The 21,071-nt window shown below is 35.3% G+C and overlaps 1 protein-coding gene across 2 annotated transcripts in view; it reads left to right on the top strand.

Annotated features, from left to right (window-relative positions):
* dnc (phosphodiesterase dunce) overlaps positions 1 to 21,071 on the top strand; it is a 1,903,237-nt gene that overhangs the window by 1,559,758 nt on the left and 322,408 nt on the right. For both annotated transcript variants that reach the window (XM_089593782.1, XM_089593781.1), the window contains exon 10: positions 10,020 to 10,283. In XM_089593782.1, coding sequence (XP_089449908.1) covers positions 10,020 to 10,283 — 264 coding nt within the window. The remainder of the gene's footprint in view (positions 1 to 10,019; positions 10,284 to 21,071) is intronic.

Below are 21,071 nucleotides of genomic sequence, written 5' to 3'. Positions count from 1 at the left end.
GCCTGCATTCTTAGTTTTACAATTAATTTCTCCATTAACAAGTATCAATTGTTTTTTTCAGCATATTTGTGTACCGCTGGAACACCGTGCGCATCATCTTATAATCATGAGATTTGCGAACAAAGTTACTGACCCAACTTTATTAGTAACGATAAAAGCAGTCATAGTACTGCGCAAAGCAACGTTGAAATTCACGTAAAAAACGCTAGATATAATTAAATGATCGCTATTGGGAAAAAAACTTTTTTTTGCATATTACAATGAAATCGGGTGTGAGTCTCATGAGCCCCACCAAATGTAAGCTATTAAAAAATATGCTGTTGACCCTAGTGGTATTTAATTGTCTATCACAGAAATAGTATTTTTGGTTGTATGAGTACCATGATGGCACTGCCCTCGTCTACAGGGCTACTTTGCAGCCTAAGGGACCTGTGAAGACCCTACGAATTTATGAATGCGTACTTTTATTAGTAATTATTTTAGATTAGGAGGGAGCAAGTATCACATTACGTTTTTATTTTTTGTGTTCATTAACATATGAATGATGAGAACGAGAAAGAATAATAATACACTGTGAAAGTTATCAATAGTACCTACCTACACGTAGGTACATACATGTTTAATAATACGTTTGTATGCCTTACTTTCTGCGTATCTCTGTCTCTTTTTGGATACACGCAAATTTCGTTGTTCACTCATTTTTTATTTAGTATCTTGCTTATAAGCATGATTACCATTTTTAATCAACGTTCATGCCTTAGGCATGACTAATAAGTTAATATTACTTACTAAGGCGTATAATGTACTGGTGCAATATTTTTTTCTTCTCGAGAGTGAATGCATCGAAGATGTGAATTGCCAAGAAGAACATTCATATGATTTCATTATCGAAAGCATATCCCAACGTTGATTAGCTTACTTATCTTCAACGAAATACCTCACCAACGACCAAGTCAGTTAATGCGATAAAGTAATTTTGATCAGTACAATAGTAAGGAGGTTTGGAGTCAAAAACCTACATAGATTCGTAAAGAACTAATTTATTGTGTGAGAATTGTAAAACAGGTATTGATTTAGTAAATAATGTAATTTTAACATTGCTACTCTCTTAAAATATTTTTTTTCAAGCGGTAGCATTCTGCAAAGCAAAATGAGCTTAATTTTGTGGGTTTTTTATGTATTCAAAATTATTTACAGCAATCATTCTTAAGATAAACATTGCTTACTATGGTAAATGTACCTGTAAAAACAATGTAAATATTAACCAAACTTTGTACATCGTACGATGAGTACAAAATCTACTAAATAGCACACGGTGCAACCATTTGATATTTTTAAGATCTTTTCATAAGTAAAATCATCTTGTTAAATAATGTCTCGAATGGTTATAGCTAGATCCACGTAGGAAACTTTTTTTCAGCTTTAATAGAGACTGTGGTCTTTAAACTCTAACCATCGATTTTTTCATTTATTCTCAAGCAAGAACTGTGGCTTATAATATGGGGATTAAAGACAAAAGCTGACGCTGAAGCATTTTTTGGTAAGCTATGACAGCGACCCCTTTGGAAATAAATTCGTCATGCATGATTTTGGAGCCATGAACATTAACCACATACATTGTCATCTCAACGTTGTAAGGATTATTAGTAAACTAACCCCCTAGTTGATTTCTGGTCTCTTTACATACAACTGCTAGTTACCACTGTTATCATTTGTGTTGCCCTCACAAGGTTTAATCAGTTTAAATGGAAAGATTAAGCAGCACACCATTAATTTAAATACGTTAACTCAAGCTGTCATTATGATAGAGCAACTCCGCAAGTATTTTACTAACACTGACACTATAGAGCTTTACGTAAATAGTGATAATACTAGTAAGATAACAGATTTAATTAATGTCAGTCAAACAGTGCTTGAAATTATTTCTGACTATAAGCTGTCTGCAAACTTGTCATCACAAGTGAAAAAGAGATTGTTGAATGTCAAGTGTTTTTTATTGTCGTTGATAGCAGCATTTCCTAAAAATTTTCTTATGCGAGAGTCAGGACTAATGGAAAAGTGAGATAATCAAGATAAGAAGTCTGCGGTACGTAAATATATTGATAGTGCTTCTTCAAAACGCATAAAAATGGCTGATATACCAAATAGTAGGAATTAGGACATAGTAAAATTCCTTACGTCCGTGGAAAAAATATTCATTTTAAAATTGTAAGAAATTTTCGGTAAGTATGATGCTTGAAAAATAAATACATTATTACAATGTTAGCAGCAGAGTTTACTACAGCAAATAATGTTACAGAGACTGTTGACGTTAAATATCTTAGCACTAAGTCTATGTGCATCTTTTATACCACGGGCCTACATAAATATCTTACAACAAATATACAGAATCCCCTTTTAACTAATATAGAAGAGTATTAGAAGTACGATTCTGGGTAGACTCTACGATTTGTTTAAAATTTTTTAACGTATATTAATAAATACCGTACAATGAGTGGTAGTTCTCACATAGAACTCCCTACTAATATCTAAAAAAAAGTTTGTGTGAATGCACACCATGCAAATCAGCAATGATGATAATGAGCAATTTTGTCAGCACTATATGCTCAATAAAATTATACATAGTGTGTGTTAAATTATACACAATATGATACTGTTATAACTCTGAGGAAGTCATCTTTCCAGTGATGTCTAAAAAAACTACAAAATATGAAAAATAGAATAATGTGTCTGTTAATGTGTAACTTTTTGAGAAAAAAAGGCCATTAAGCCTTATTTCTCATCTTGGTAACAGAAAAGGAATAAAAATTTTAATTGACTACTTATAAAAAATGTCTGTATTGATTGGTATAGTAAGGGAAAATAATAAAAAAAAAAATATGTACAAAGAACATGATAGTTTTTTAATGCTGAGACAACAAATATAGATGAGGTGAAAGAAGACTTGATTTGATTTCCTTAACTCTTAGGGAATAACAAATATTAGATACAAAAAGTCATAAAGAAAGTTTTAAAATTATTTCAAAATAGGGATAACAGTGATAATAGTTGTAATAATATAAACTTTCACTATGTATGGATAACACTCTCTCCACTCTTCCTTTACTCATTCTGTCTAAAGAGGAGGTTCGCGTCTGAGTTAAATAAATACGAGAGGACAACTTCAACTGAACAAAAGAATTTAGTGTGTCAACAACTCTCTGGATCCCAATGCACACAATGCAGTCTCTTGATCATAACCACAGTGAAAGTAGTGCGCTCAGAGAGATGTTATATACATTTACACACGCATGCAAACTTACACTCACTTTTTCTTCGACACGACCGTCGATCTGAACCAATGGTGTCTACCTCAGCATCTTTTTGACGCTGCTAAGTATGCCTACGCACACTCGTAGGTTCGTCCTATACCCTCACCCAATGGTTCCCGTTATTAGTCTTTATCTGCCTCTCGAAGTCGTACACTTTTCTTCTATCCGTTTGTCTCCATTACAAACGTCACCCAATACCCAACACGTTTCAACGACGTCCCAACTATCAAGTACACGATCACTTTCCTGGGCCACTTTATTTTGGTGCTCGCTTCTGCCTGTCTCAACGTCCTAACTTAACCTGCCCCCTTCAATTTGGGCCCGTTCCCATTGAGCATAACTGACGATATCCCCGTATCCCATCTTAACCTAAACACTGTACCTTTTTGTTGTCTGATGCAGCTCTAGCCTTAACAGTAGGTAGACCTTGTGTGGAAATCTCGAGCTTAGACTGGGGTATAGATGTCTCGTAGCCTCTCGATCTCTCTTACTCGCTCTCTCTCATCAGCTAAACTCCCAACCTCACGTCTCAAGCTCTGCTGGAAGCCGTAAAAAGACGCCCTGTCTGTTGACCAGCCGCTGCTCAGAGTCAGGTAGACCAGCTGACTGTTTTTCTGATACTTTCTGTATCTCCCTTGTAATCAAAGGTACCATTGTACTCTCTTACGCACGTTCCAACCACGTTTACTTGCCACTCTCTTTGATCACTTTTTTTCTCTTGCTCAAAACAAATCATACTTCTATTAGAGAGCAAAGATAGCCCTGAGATTCAAAATTTTATCCAGAAAACACTCACTATCTAAGAATCCCATGACGCCTCCGCTCACTCACGTTACTCAGCTCTCAGCAGCTCAGCTCCTACTATCCTTCCTCTCAAATCTCGTATTCCTGGCTTTCTTCTCTCTTATAATTTTTGTCAGTCTTCTCTTGTCTCTTAGCTGGTTGTCTCCTAAGCTTTAAACTACTTGTCTAGTCCCAACCTTATCTATTGGCATCTCTCATACGTATCAACGCATCTACACTAATGTTTCATCTTATTAACCCGCATACTTTATTCTTCTTCACGCATGTTGTATTTACTACTTTTTGGCTTTATCTTGGTCACTGCTTACACATAACACAAAAGTTTTGGTTATGAGTAGATTATGGTGATAGTTATCAAGATCTCTTTAAGCATACTCATCGGTTTTAGATCAGGTGCATCGATACTGCTGTTCCAAAACTGTGAAGCAAATTTTGCCATGGCACAACAGAGGAGTGCGTTAAAGTAAATAGGGATAAAATTAACTTGCCAAGGTACAATAATACAATTTTTCAATTACAAAATCAGATAAATAAACATATTGGACCATTCATAGCTGACGCAGCTTTGCCTGTTCATTAAAACATGTATGTAATAGCAAACGAACAATCCATTATAAAGTATTGAGTGTTGGACATCACGTAAAATGCAGAAAAGAAACTGAAAGCAATAAAAATTAATCTTTTTAATTTGTTAAACAAATGTAAGATATCGCCTTTGATTTACAGAATATGTACAACAATTTAGGGCCATTGAGATCATTACCTGAAGAAGAGGACTTAGACTTTTTTGACGCTAATGTATACTATATAAGTGAAAAGCCTATTTCATATAAAAACCTTACGACCATTGCTATTTTGCTGAAGAGTAAGTATTACATTTATTAGTTTTAATTCAGAAAAAAATTTTTTTTTAAAACTAAAATTCGCTTTTTTTCTCAGATATCAAGGCTCAATGTATGTATTCTACAATATCAAGACTTGCAAGCCATACCCATAGTTCTTGCTAATCTCAGAAATTCAAATTCCTACTTATTTACAAGAAACTTGTAACTTGCTTTATTGTAAAAGTAGAACTCATACTTAAAACAAAAGGAAAATATGTTTCTGCTACAAAAAACGTTTAAATAACAAGTATAAACTTGCGCTTTATTGACTTGTATAGATTTTTCTCATCATCGCTGGATATGTTGAGATAATACTAAGAGCAGTATGATACTCTAGAAAATCTTTTCAGTCAATTTAAAACATACTGTTTTACGAAAGTAAAAATACTAAGATGTAAGAGTGTACTTCCGTATCATTGTGTAACATCATTTGAAGAAGTCGAAAAAACGACGCTTCCATTTAAAGACGGCTTACGTAGTAAATTATATGATGTACATATAAGTAGTAAAGATTATACATATGCTTAAATAGTCAGGAAAACTTTCTATACTACAGTTCTTAAACATATTTTAGATCCTTACCTCAAAGCTAATAAACTTCTGTTAACATAAGTATTTAAAAACTTTACAAATAATTGCCTTGAAGTGTATAAATTACATCCCGCTTACAGTTTTTCTACTCCAAGCTTTACTTTGAATGCCGTATTTAAAAAAAACAAGCAAATTTGACGAATAAGAACATGTCCATTCTACTTTAGTAATTGATCAATAGATTTTTTTCAGATGATACTTGAACTTATAATTGATATGAATATGCTTATCTTCATTAAAAAAAGCATACTCAGTGAAATGAGCCAATTCTGTAAGAGATACGTAGTAAAGTCCAAAAGTTTCTGGCCTGAAATATAAAATGAAGAAAAAATCTTAAACCACCTACATTATTTTTCAACATAATCAACCGTTATTTTAATACATTTTCCATAGCACTTAATTAACATTTCTATAACCTTGCAAAAAAAGTCTGAATTTTTCCCTTGAAAATAAGACAAAACCTCTAACTTCACTTCTTCATCAGTGTTAAATTTTTTTCCTCATAAGTCCGACTTAAATTTTGAAAATAAATAATAGTCACTCGGTGCCAAGTCGAGACTACCTATACGGTGGATAATCAGTGAAACTACATTCTTTAACGGCAGCCTCTGAGTCACCTGATGTGTGAGCCAGCGCATTGTCATGAAGCAACAACACTCCTTGTGACAGTTTTCCTTGACGTTCTTTTTTAATAGCATCTCGCAACTGATGCAACAAGGAAGCAAAGTATTCACTTGTCATAGCTGCTAGCTCTTAAGTCCTTAACCGTCTGTCTTCCAGTACTTTTTGCTCCACAAGTTCAATATTTTTATCCGTAATAGCCTCAGATGGGCGTTCTGAATAAGGTTCATATTTAATTGATCGCCGTCCCCAACGAAATTGTTTTGCCCATTCTTTGACGGTGGAATACGAAGGAGAAGATTACCCGTGAACATCATCCGAACGATGTTTAAATTCGGTGGGCGTATTGCCTTCTTTCGTTAAAGATTTGATCACAGCTTGATACTCAATTTTGTCCATTTCGAATTTTTTATTGACTATCTGACTTTAAAATATTATGATTATGATGTGGGAGGGCTAAGGACTTTTAGAACTTACGGGAACTTCTAACCACTAAATAAAAAATTATAAAATGATGAAACTTCAAGATATATAGCACATATTTATGTAAATAATTTGTATAGCTGGGCAATAACTTAAAAACGCCCTGATGGTAGATTCAGTGAATCGAAATGTTAAACATCAGGTATAAATTTTTTTTTAAATATTAATAACAAACATGCTTACGAATATATTTTAGAAGTAGATTCAGAGTATTCAGAGGAGCCCCACCATTCTCATAAAAATTTGCCATATTTTTTCGAATACATGTCCGCTACAGATTAGGAGCAGCCTTCATTAGCGACGGCATTCAATAACAAGCATTGATATGTATTTCATCATCAATCCCTCAAAAAAGCCATAAATCATGCATTATAATTAACAAAAATTCATCAAGCTTAAAAATTTTGCAAAGTAAGTGGCTTGAATAATCTATTAATCATAACAGAAGTGAGAGAAAAATGGCAAATTATGAGTTTCAAAAAATGCTTTTCTCACTATTTATTAACGCATTTTTTTGAAAAATAATACACAGCACGAGAAAGTGTATTAATGTACAACTTCCTAATAATCACGATGGACATTATGGTGCAGCAGTGTTGTAAAGTCAAAATTTTTTAGCTGCGATATTTTCGACGACAAATTTGTAGCCATGTAATCAGAACGTACATAAATAATAACAAAGAAGCCTATATACATTAGGCTTAGTGTCTTAGTCCTATGTAAGACCTTTTGGTATTACTTTCACGACGACTACATGCTTCCCATATTGAAAAATAATTGTAAACTTCTGTACAATGATACAGACAATCTTATTTATAAGACAAAAAATTATGATATCTATAAAATAATAAAATCTGATATTCATAAATTTGACAATTGAAATTACCCAGAAAATAATAAGTTTATAAAAATCTTAAAAAATAAAAAAATCGTTGAGCTTATATTCAAAAAAGCAAAATAAAGTTCTTATTAGTTCTCGAGATAGTAAGCCATTACTCTTATCAAATACTGCAAACACGCTGCCTTGCAACTGTTATAGAATTAAGATAATAGAAGAACAAAGAACTAAAGAGTGTGCATTATAAGCATCTCAGTCGACCACGTAGGTATGTATACTTTCTTAGTACTTGCTTATCTGAAGAAAGTGCATAGACTTAGGTAATTCAAGGATGATTTTTCCATATGAAAGTTACAGCAATATCTGAACACTGTTACAAAGAGCACATTGAATTTACATTTATAAAGACAATACAGCCACTTATTTCAAATCTCTACAAAGTGTATTGAGATTATCAATTAGCAGTAGTGATGACATCGCATCATATCCTTAATATAAGATGTTTAACAAAGACTTTGATGTGTAGTACTCATGAAACAGAAAAAAGTCGACGTAAAACAAAATATGGGTACTTAGTAAAACTCATCAAATTAAATAGTGGCTTTGCTTTTTGGTGGAAAGTAACACTGTATTAGACATGAAAAGTTTTTAGGCACACTTAATAGTTATAAGAATAAAATTTGTAACATGCTTTCCAGTAGGGATATCGTTACTAGATCTTATACTGCTTATACTGATAGTGACTCTGAAACTGATAACAATGTTGATGTCAAAAACGATGACCATAAGTAGGCAAAGATGAAAAAAAGCATAAAATTTAAGATTAAGGAATTCAATTACATCTGGCAGAAGAGTGAAATGAGAGAAATTAGTGTACTCTTATCTGCAGATGGAAGTCTTTTGACAGCATCCGTTATCTTGTAAGTATGGAGCAGTTAATATCAAAAACATGGGTTTGTACTTCTGCAAGCCAAAATACCTGATCCTTAGTAAGAAGAAGCATAAAAATGGCTGAAAACCTCTTGTTGGAAAGCATGTTGCAGAATCTTAACGAAAAAAAAGGGAAATAGTTATTCTGAATACATTTGCTCACCCAAAGGAGGATAAACATGATGTATTAAAAAAAAAAAGTTAATGATTGATTCCCGTTCGTACCATGAGAATTTTTTATATTTTCTTGAAGCTACTTAAAATAAATGTATTAAACACAATATTTCCTGATTATAAAAACCCGCTTACAAACTATTCTAAGAATATAAAACTTAATCTTATTAGGTGGCAGTATTCTCTTACATGGGACTCCGTTTAGTAAGCAAGCATTCGACAGTTAAAGAGCACACACACTTTGCTTTTCGTAATAAAAAGCATACGTTTTGTCCCAAAAAACTGTATACACCCACTTTTGAGACGAAAAAAAAGACAATATGGTGCCTAAACAATGTACCAAAGAAAAAAAATACCCCCTAATAAGTAGTTCTCCTTTATTTTTGATCATCTTCCTCTTGTTATACGCTGAGCTTGTCAGTAGCTTTTTTCTCTCATGCCATCCTGACATCAGAGCTGACGACTTGCAGTTGAAAAGAAAGGGAGTCATCTCTCAGTACTATCCAACGTCTCAGTTGCCATTATCTTGAGTGGGCCCTTTGACGTCACTCTCCGAGTATCCCTTGCCACATACCACCTCTTCTTCACCCACCACCCGATGGTGTTATAGCTCGAGCCTCTCTTCCCATTATCACTTACTACCCATCTAATACGGCTTATCCACACCCACTGCCTAATCCTGCTATAGCTCGAACCTCTTGTACCCACCAATATTTCTCTACCCACTAACCAAACAGCCTTTCCTCCCACCATTACTATAGGGGGAGCTGGATAGGGAGTTCAGAGCCCCCACAGTTCAGCTTCTCCGTAGATTACGACTTAAATTAAAATTATTTTTTAAGTACTATGAGATAATATAGCGTTTTTAGAAAACTGTAAAATTAGTTGTACAATACACATTAAAAATATGAATTCAATACTGAAATAAAATGTTTTGCCAAATAACTCAAAATGCTAAAAAAATCATTTACTTGTTTTATTACTATCGTTAGCTATTGACATAATCAACTTTTTTGTGTACAACATGCATTTTACAATAATAAGAATAAAAGTTTTTAATGTTGAAATACATAGCAATACGCATAAATTTTATTGTTTTTTGGGTATCGATCAAACTTACTTTTTCTACTAGTAAACTTACATGTTTCTCAAAATATGATACAGCTAGGTACCTAAGCCAGAGATCACTTATAAATGTTTGGGTCTGACGTAGTTTCACCTTGCTGTACCACCAATCCTGCCTCTAAAATCGGCCATAACGTTGACTATATTACTAACTTCTATAATTGCTTATTAACTATAGCGCTAGAATTTCTTAAAATGTAATGTACGATAAGTAAGTTAAAGAATTTCAAACAAAATATGAATCTCATTTTTTCACAGGTGCTCAGTGAAATTGATATGTGGGGTATAGACATATTTAGGATAGGCGAATACAGCAACAACCGACCTCTTACCTGTATTGCTTATACGGCTTTTCGGAGTCGAGACTTGCTCAAGCTCATTATGATTCCACCAAAAACTTTTGTCAACTTTACAATGACTCTCGAAGATCACTATATCAAGGACAACCCATTTCACAATAGTCTTCATGCAGCCGATGTTACCCAGTCCACACACACTCTTCTTAATACTCCTGCTCTAGAGGTACGTATAATACGCAATTTTTAACCATTAATAATAATATTTAAGTCATCTAACATACAAGGTAATGTTAAATTCACTTTTATTGCTACAAACACCTCTTTAATAATCTAATACGTTATTTTTTTATCAACTTATTAACTTTAAATAAGAGAAAAATAGTGTTAAATTGTCTACTTTAGTCAAGTTATGAAATTGGTATCATGATTTGTGCAGCACAGTAAAACAAACTAAATTTTGCATGAGTACCATTTTCTTTAATTTTTCAGTTCCTATAACATATTGTGCACACATGTGTACAACTCTTTATTGTGTATGTATATTTAAAAAATTTGGAAAATGGGAGGAAATAAAACTTGTTTTGTTCTCGATCTCTAGCTGAACTTATCAGTACTGTACACTAGTCCTCTTCGTCGTAGACAAACACAACTGATACTGGCTTTTTACACGCTTACTTAAAATGCATCTGCAATATCGATACAGTATGTAAGGAGGAATAATAAGAAAGAAATTTATAAGTAATATTTACAAAGCTTGTATGAGCTTGAAATAATCAATACAATAACTTCGGCGTATTTTTTTTTTTTTTTTTTATATTAGAGTGCTCTACGTCCAGATCCTTTTAATAAGGGCACTACTATGGGCACTTAGCACTTGGGAGAAGGAAGGGAAGAGGGATATAGGAGGCCTCCCATTACTGGGAGGGGGGTAGGGGGAATTAGGCAATTATGCTGCGAGGAGGTTGTGCCTCAACCCTCCCCGAGGAGCATTGCGTGGTGAAAAAGCACATGTGGAAAATCACAGAGGTACTTGCCCGAAAAAGTCGCACTGGCCGGGAATCGAACCACGGTCTCCCGCGTGCCAATTCACGGCCTAGCCGACCGAGCCACCACGCGCTCTACTTCAGCGTATTTTTGAAGATGATGCATAATACAACAAGAGCAGTAAAATACGTTAACCACCTTAATTTTGATTGATTACCGTTTTTTAACATGTTTTAAATTCTTATAATACATTGTGCACGCATGTGTACAACACCTTATTGTGCATATTTGTTGGAGGAAAAACACATGCGTGCACAATATATTATCAAAGTAAGTACATAAATAGTTTTCGAACAGTTTTCTCTACAAAAAGATTGGATTAAAGATTTTATTAAATTTAACAAAGATAGAAGGTCTTACAGCAATATATTTTGTCTAGACATAGTGAATTCAGTTAATTGCAAGAAAAAAAAATTACTTTGTTTATGCTTGAATAATTAAAATTCATAAAAATAACTGTAGTGACACTGTACTTAACAGGCAGACCAAAGCTACATCTTGCGGAAGTCATAGTTACTAGCACCATGTAGCTTTCAACTCTTACCCATTGGTGCCGTGCACCCGCTTCATCCATGTTACCAAACTGATCGGCAACCACATCGTACCTTTATGCATTATAAGACGACACACCTAAAGATTACGTGCCCCCGGTAAAGCGGATACCTCAAAGCGTCCGAGGATTTAATAGATGTTACTACAACTTTAGATTGTCCTAAGATGTCCCTTTAGGAGAGAGTATGACAGAGCCCCTACTTTTTACAGTAGGACAATGGTTCTGCCTCCCAGATTTGATACCGGTTTCTAGTGCATGCACGCATGAGCAGATGCCCTCACTATCAACCAACACTTGTAAAGCGCACTGACCGCTACAGGCTGACACCAAATAGAAGAAGGTATTCGAGCCAGCCTGCTAGAACTCCCTCTTGATCCTAGCTACTCATGTCAATTAGACTTCTCTAATTACCTGGACGAGTCTCTGTTGCAAGCTCATTCGATGCCATCACTATTTCAGTACATCGCTACGTTTTCATCTTCATACAGCGGTACTTAACTCCTCATTTGTTACCCAGCCCCACTGGAACTAAGCAGAAGAGCAAAGTTTTTAAAGACAATGCTCCCGAAGTATTAACATTACCACCTCAGGTGTTTTTCGCCTACAGAGGTCTCCACTCAGAGGCAAGCAATTCTGACTTGGCAATAGGATTTTGTTCAGCTAATAGAGCACTACTAGACACATGTTGCAATCGATACATAAATATATTCATTAAATATCAGTTTTAGTTTAAATTTTTAGCAAATATAATTATGTCAACAACAAATTTTATAATGAATGATAATGATCTTATATTGTAGTCGTTCATGAGTACTGTCTCGAAAGCTAAAATTACAGCCGAACAAAACTGATAGCTTGAATAAAGCAGACAACAGAGTTTTCACAAATACAGTTAAAATCATATTGAATGTTTGATAGAAAAATGAAAATTAAAAAAAATCACAGTAGAAAGCTCAAATCATTGAAAATTCTATGACAAGATAATAATACCTCGGGGAACTTCAACAAGCGTCGAAAAATGGCAAACATAACTCATGTAACCGAATTTTTTTCATTTTAAGTTAGTACATGCAAAATAAAAAAATAAAAAAATAACGTTGAGCCTGTATAAATCACTATGTTTCTTGACTTATTCTAAAAATCACGACTTTCGTCACTGTTTCTTTTTCCATTATCATGATTTATATATATTGATGTCTTATATGTAGCTCTCAGTATATTTTTTAGCTCTAGAGTAGAAATATTATTTAATCTTATAAGCCGTTGCAATTCAAAAGAAAGTATTGCTTTTAAAAAATTCCTCAAATGAAATTTTAGCCAACACTATTTACTCACTTTAATAGACCTTAGACGCATTGCACAAAAGTGGGCACGGTGTCATTTGCTGGCTCAACCTAATTAGAGCCAATGTGTGCCACATAATAAGTACTAAAATATAAAAATTTTACAACAATATTACGCTTGTTTCAGAGTAACAAAAGATATAAAAGTTAAAGATATGATAGTTTATCCATCTACCTGTTAAAATTCTCGATAAATTTAGTATCATTAGGGCCCCCAACTTCAACAAAGCACCTAAATAACAAACGTTATGGGAAAGAAAGAGAAGCTTCGTAGCTTAACTGTACCTAATTCTTTGCACTCAACGTATTAAAGTACAAATGATGTCTGCATAGTTACTTATTATGTCCAATAATTTTTTTCATAAGATCATTATACTTTGCATATTGGTGCTTGACTTTTATTTCATTCTTTTTTTCTATTGCTGCCTTTTTAGTGTACACACTGCATATACTAGTTTTCTTATCACATATTATTGTAACTTTATTATTTACGTTAATGACTTAAATGTATTTTAAAGGATAAGTGAGCAGTTCGTTCAAAGTCTTAGTTATATTTTTTAATTCTGGATTAAATGGTTTAGTGTTCAACAATACTATAATACTTGGATTTTAAATTTTGTTTTGCATCATCATTTAACGAGCTGTTTTTTTTGTACTGGTGTGCATGTTTTTTCTATCATGGTAGGGCTGAAATTGGCCGACGTTGGGTTTAATTATTTAAATAGCAGATTTGCTTAATTATTTCTAGAATTTTATTATATTCTCAAAATCTACTTAATACACAGAACCAATGCGGGCTACCTTTACCTAAAAAGTTTTTCCTATTAACGACTCTTTAGAACATACACTTTTTTTCATAGAAAACTCGGTATTAAGCTCCGAATCTCAGTAATATTTTGATCCGTATTTGCTTTGCACTGGTTTTAACGCTGCCATCGTTCGAATTTATGTTATGGTATCTGTAGTTTTAAATAGTTAGGGTAGCTGTGGGTATTACTGGCACTTTTTTGACTTAGGCTACTTTAATGTATGGTATGAAAAAGAAGAATGTATCAATATAATACAGTTTTTTTAGTATCAACTTTATTTAATAAAAAACAATAAACGATTTTTTTAATTGGACATAAGTAAGATCATATTATTGATAATAAATTTGCGAATAGTCAACATGCTCCTATTACAAGATAGAGTTTTAGTTATACTCTTCTTTTTGTTTACTGATTGAAAAATATCTTCAGAATGCCAAGACAAATACTAAGCAAAAGGCTTTCGTGGTTGATGACTTTGTTACGTTAGATGGCTGTACATTACCGAATCACTGCCAGTAATTTGACAGTAGCGACAAATATTGTACCAAATACTGGCATCAAAATTAAAAAAAAAATATTCAAAATTTATTTTCATTGCATTGATCGAAAAGTTGAGCTTTTTCTTAATTTAATAAATTGTTTCATATGTGATTTTGCCATATTTATTAATAAAAATATCATGAAAAGCAAATCGCTTTTTGCTGTAAAATTTGATTTTTTGAGAGAGAATCACACACCCATCTGTAGTATCATTGATAAAATAATTTAAATGTATGTTTCGTACTGATACGCGATTGAATAATATTTGTGCAGTTATGTTTTTAAGATACTGACCATTCTCATTATTCCTAAGATTGCAGATTTTGTACCAGACGAACTCTTTCCGAACGCGTCAATCAACATCCTGTCGAATTTAAAATTAGCTGACCCACAATTTCACATTCCGTGAGGAATAGATATGTTGATTGTTTCGGGAGCCACTTTATCACTGTTATCGGTCGGTCAAATCAATCTCTCACGTAAAGGGAGTGACTCGGTTTTGCAGAAAACGCATTTGGAACGGACGATTGCGGGTGGGTTGCGCGAGATCAAGGAAAAACAGGTCGCGTCGTGCAATTTAACGAGTTTGACGAAACAGCTTACAAAATTTTGGACGATAGAGGAGATCAAATCTGAGGCCCCAATAGCGATAAAGTATTCAACTTGCGAGCGTCATCATACCAAACACACGACACGTGACATTACGGGACGATACGTAGGGCGGCTTCCCTTTAGCGAGGAGTCACCTCAATTAGGAAAATCTCATGCGCAGGCCCTTCGGCGGTTTCACACGATGCAACAAAATTTGCAGGCAGACCCAGAACTTTGTCACTAGTACACGAAAGTACTCCACGAGTATATAACGCTGGGTCACATGACGCTGGTTCAAAACGAAAACACGGACAGATACTGTTTACCACATCACGCGGTCGTCAAGGCATCGCGTAACACGACAAAGGTACACGTGGTGTTTGACGCGTGCGTAAAAACGGATCAAAGCATTTTATTAAGCTACAAGCTGCTCGTGGGACCGACTATTCAGCCCAAATTTTTTACGCACTTATTGCGCTTTCGTTCTCACGCGTTTGTTTTGAGCGCGGATATTAAAAAAATGTACATGCAGGTACTCGTGCACTCCAACGATAAGCGTTATCAGTGAGTCTTTTGGTTTCACGGTAAAAACATTGTGGTATACGAACTAAATATCGTGACGTTTAAAGTCGCCTCCAATCCCTACCTTGCGATACGCACACTGCATAGATTAGCTGACGATGAAAGTGATGAGTTTCCACGATCATCGAAAATTTTTAAAACGCGACCTATATGTCAATGATTTCTTAACGGGTGCGGATTCAGTCAAAGAATTAATGTAAATTCGAGATAAAATGATCGATCTTTTTGTTTGTCTATGTTTGATTTAGATTGCACATTTAAAAAGCAAGCCGTTTCAAAAACGCTTGTAGTAACGTGAGATTCGCGGTTAAATACATTTCATTATTCAGTCAAGGGCATAGAACTTCAGAAGAGAATTACAAAGCAACATACTCTTTCCAAAATCGCGAAAATCTTCGATCCGTTGGGTTTACTAGCGCCTATCGTGTTGTATGTGAAGAGTATGATTCAAGATTATTGGAAGGAGGAGTGCGACTGTGACAAGTCGGTATCGCAAGAGCTCCATTCACATTGGATAGAATTTCCACGTCAACTAAAGCTTGTCCGTAACTTTCCAGTAGATCGCAATTTTTCGATCAATAAACCAACGAGAATTGAAATACATGGCTTTTGCGATGCCAGCCAGTCTGGCTACGGGGCGAGCATTTATTTGCGTTCATTCAATCGACAAAAACACTGCGTCATCCGTCTTCCGTGCGCAAAATCTCGGGTAGCTCCACTTAAGCTAAAAACGATTCCCCAACTCGAGTTATGCGGTGCACAACTTCTCATGCGTTTGTATAATGAAATGCGTCCAGCACTCAATTTCAACATTGATTGAGTAGTTTTTTGGTCAGATTCGACAATAGTCTTATATTGGATAAAAAAGTCACCAGAAACTCTTAAAGTTTTTGAAGCTAATCGAGTAAACGGAATTTAAGCGTTGGACGTAGTTCAGGAGTGGATGCACGTGCGAACGAAGGATAACCCGGTGGATGCGCTCTCTCGAGGTCATTTACCGGTTGACTTCGTCAGGAACTCAGTTTGGCTTAATGGCCCCAAATAGCTCAAGAAATTGGAAAGCGAATGGCCAAAAATCGCTCTTACGGTACCAAGAAAATTACCGGGTCTGAAAGGAAAGGCGTGTTTTGTAATGAATTCTGGAAAGGTAATATTTTAGCGTTTTTCTTCGTATGGAAAATTATTAAACGTAATTGCTTATTGTTTGCGAAAGTGGCGTTCAAATCGGTTCAAGGGAAAAATGATCAGCGTTGAGAAAAAAGGAGAAACAGAGTGTGTAGTTTACCGCTTGGTTCAGCAAAATCAGTTTTTGGATGAGACCGTGCGTTTATCAAATGCAAAAAGGACAAAGCGTTCGAGGCTAGCATAGTTCGATCGCTTAATCGATAACAGTGGTGTCTTACGGGTAGGCGGCAGACTTAAAACACGAGAATCTCGTTTAATCAAAAACATAAAAATTTTACTACCATCGCATCTTCATGTTACCGATCTGATGATTCGTGATGCGCATCACCGAACCTTGCATGCTGGTAATCAAACAACATTACATACGATCAGACAACCGTTTTGGTTATCTAACGGAAAACATCAGGTTAGGAACATCCTTTGGAAATGCGTCGTATGCGTGCAAAATCGTTTTTATTTTAGTCATAGCAAAATTTAGAATTTACCGTCAGCTCGTATTACTGAAGCAGCCGCGTTTCTGCATACGGGTATATATTTTTTTTTGGCCATTGTACATAAAGGAGAAGAAATTTCGTAATCGCGTCAAAGTCAAAGTTTACAGGTGTGTGTTTGTATGTATGGCGTCTAAAGCGGTCCATAATGAATTAGTGAGCGATCTTACTACTAAGGGTTTTTCTAGGAATATTTAAACGTTTTTGCAGCTGAAGGGGCATTCCTACTTATGTATATTCCGATAACGGTACGAACTTTGTCGGAGCGAAAATCAATTACAAGAAATTTATACTTGATTCAACTCCGACCAATTTTGCTATGAAATCAATCATTTTGCAATTCAATAAAATATATATTGGCACTTTAATCCACCTTTTTTGTCACATTCTGATAAGTTATGGGAAGCGGCTGTTCAATCGTTAAAGCACCACCTCAAATAAGTAGTTGGCGAACAACTTTTAACATTTAAAGTCCTCAATACACTCTTAATAAAATTTGAAGCCATTTTGAACTCGAGAATTTTGTATATTCTTTTAAACGATCCCAATGACGTAACGGCCCTTAAGCTGGCACATCTTTTAATTGGAACACCGATGAATTTTTTGCCAGAGGCTGATCTCTCTTGTGTTCCAGGTAATCGTCTGTCAGTATGGCGCTTCATCACCATAGCAAGGCAAGATTTTGGAGACAGTGGAACTTGGAGTATCTCCACGAGCTGCAAAAACAACAAAAATGGCGTAACTCTAACCATCAAATCAGGGTAAATTCAATCGTTCTACTCATTGAGAAAAATCAACCATGCATTCGATGGCAACTGGGGATCGTCGTTGAGGTCCACCCTGGCTCTGATGGCATCATACGCGTCGTCACCGTCAAAACACCGCATAGGACATTCAAGCGAAATATCACTCACTGTGTCCACTACCGATTTCAACTACTAAAGAAGTCTCAACTTTACATAGATCTCTAACGATTCTGTACATACAAATACCAATTACTCGATTGTAAACACTCATACCGTCACACATTTACCTACAGCTAACAACATGCCATCGACACAAACAGTTTATGGATTCAAACTTACTTTGCTCGTTTCCCTCGTAATGGGGGGAGCATACTTAGTCAAAAATGACTAAAACGTACAGGCCGCCACGCGAGCAGCACAGAAGCAAGCCTTACAGCACAGACATGTATCGCAGCACACCGAGTGCCCGGCAAAAAATTCGTTTCATGCTCGTGCTTATTCGTATTCAGTCGGTATTGTTTCACACTATTGTCCTGTATCGTCACGCTAATTGTTGGACATCATTCGAGAGACGTGAGATAAATCAAGGGAAGAGGGGTTGGCACTGCTGACGGCCGAGACGTGAAAATTAAGAAGATGCGGCAGGGGCGCGTTTATTCCAATGTTACAGTTTATATCGAACGTACTTGCTGGCTTTTTTGGATTTATTTATTTCGTCATGCGAAGCGAGTCCTTACACAGTTTGCATACCGGGTTTACGTGTTTAATAAGACGCGTTCATATCCTTTATTCAGTATCCTTAGTGTCCGTTCTTTTCTTATTGACGTGCTGCGAGCAAACACGGCGAAAATCCGCGTCAGTGGAGCCATGTCACGGTGATCGAAAGCGAGAGCAGTGCAGACGCGCACTTCACACATCCTTTACATGTACATCACACACACACACACACACACACACACACACACACACACACACACACACACACATATATATATATATATATATATACAGAGTCTTGTTCATACCAGGAAGTTGTTTGTATTTCAAAATTTCATATTCTTTTTGTATCGGTTGTTCATTCGTTCAGGGGGTTTTCTCTTCAGAGTTTTCTCCTTTAAGTCACAAACATATTTTTGTTATGGCTTATAAACAGCGTCTTTTTTTTTACCTGATGTCATCTCTTCCTCCGTCATACGATAAAATCAGTGAATTCCATAAATCTCAAGTCGAATAAATTTGATTCTTTCTTGAAACACGTGTGGAATTTAGTGTGTTTCTTAGTGTCTAAATAGTTCACTTGTAAATTTGTGTATTAATCCTCGTTAAAATTAATTTTGGAGCTTAAAGTTACCCCTCAGTTTTTATTAAACAATTGATTCATATCACGGCTTCCCTAATATCTGTTAAAAGTAAGAAAATCAGTCGGCAACGTCACATAGACGCAGTTGACAGGGCAGCAGAGGGCTGTATTCTGCTAAACACAGGTCCTGCATACTCTATATTTATCTAGCATACTTAAATCCTCAACATTATTCCGTTTCCTGGAGTCCCTCTCACTTACCTCCATTAGAGCTATGTAATGTCTCCTGTTTTTTCTGATTCTTGTATTATTACCCTGACGTGTTCCGAGGATCAAGTGGTTGTGGAAAATCGGGCTAAGGTGTGTCTCTTTCTTCGCAAATACCTTCCTTTATAAAGTTGTATTCATTATGCTCTGTTTTATTATCTTCTTTTCTCGAGAGGCTTATTTGCCTCTGTTTTTCACATTATACAAATGTTTGATTTCTTACTGAATGGCAGCTTTCTTTTATCAAATTGTGTTTTCTATCATTTATTTACGGCAACACTTGGTTAAGTAATTATTAAGGAGATGCAAGTATGCATACTGTCATTGTCATTTGTTGTTAGCCTTTAAAAAATTTGGCTTCTTATCTTCTTTTTAGTGCTCTGGAGGTGTATGCAAAATTTGTCTTGAATTTTTGTACAAACAGAAATGTACAGTTACCTCTCAATATTCTGTATCAGACTGTAAAGTTCTTTCGACCTTCTCTGAGTCGACACACATATTCTTCCACTTCGAGTTACGTAATAGGTCATGGATTTCTTGTGTTCTTAATTGCATGTAACAAAAAAGAATAAGTGAGTAAAAGAGACAGTTACCCGATATGAATGTTACTCCATAAGTTATAAAATCTCTTTCGGTTCCATGAAATATCGGTTTAATTTGCGTTTTAATCGTTTTAATAAGTTTTTATTTGTTAGTGGAGACCCACACCAAGAGTTTTCCTTACTTATGCAGTCGTCTTCATCTCTTGAGCCCATTGTCTCCTTCGAGGGCTGTCAAGGTATGTGAGTGTCGTTACCCGTTGTCTCTGTCAGATTACTCAGAGGTTCATCGCTAGTAGAACTGAATTTTCACACCACTTATGCGATACCTAGCTCACCCTTAAAATCTCGGCGCTTGACATCTAGTCTAACTTTCAACAAAAAGTTATTTATTGACTCGTCAAGTATCGCTCTTACTTTTCCGTTCAATCTGGTGCTTTCTTCTGAACTTTTTTTCACTTGTGGATACTGTCATAATTCACTATAATGTTTATGTACCCTTTCAAAAAGCATTTCACTTTGCGCTTTTCATTTTGGCGTTGATCGGCTCAACTCGACCATATTCGGTATGATTAAATGTTGATTGTTATTCTCTTAGAACTCATTTCCCACGTAAGTCTGTGCCTTTTAGTCACTCTCCTTTCCTATTTTATTTTTATTTTCACTAGATATACCTGTAACTTTATTTGTTGCCCCTACAGTATTTACTATCTCAAGAATTTTTTCTTTCTTATATTTTTTCCGGCCACTTCTGCAGCCAAACTTGTCTGTGCTAACTAGTAACCCCAGTGCATAACTTTATTTGAATTTATTTTATAATTTCTTTCCTTGCCGTTCTTGTCTCCTCCTTATTTTTTTTGCTAACTAGGTTGGCTCTGGCTAGCTGAAATCTCAAATGTTTCACTTGCTTAAGTTTCCCGTATATAGCCAATGGTGTATAACAGTTTACTATTAGACTTTGCTTTGACATACTTCCTACTTGTAGCGTTATTATAAATTTTGGAGATGCTTATATAATGTA

This window comes from Copidosoma floridanum, unplaced genomic scaffold (genome assembly GCF_036245765.1).
Source record: "Copidosoma floridanum isolate Cflo_tuat_1 unplaced genomic scaffold, Cflo_Japanese_pri ptg000020l, whole genome shotgun sequence".
Classification (NCBI taxonomy): Eukaryota; Metazoa; Arthropoda; class Insecta; order Hymenoptera; family Encyrtidae; genus Copidosoma; species Copidosoma floridanum.
Note: the sequence above shows the minus strand (reverse complement) of the source record. Positions and strands in the feature narration are given on the sequence as shown.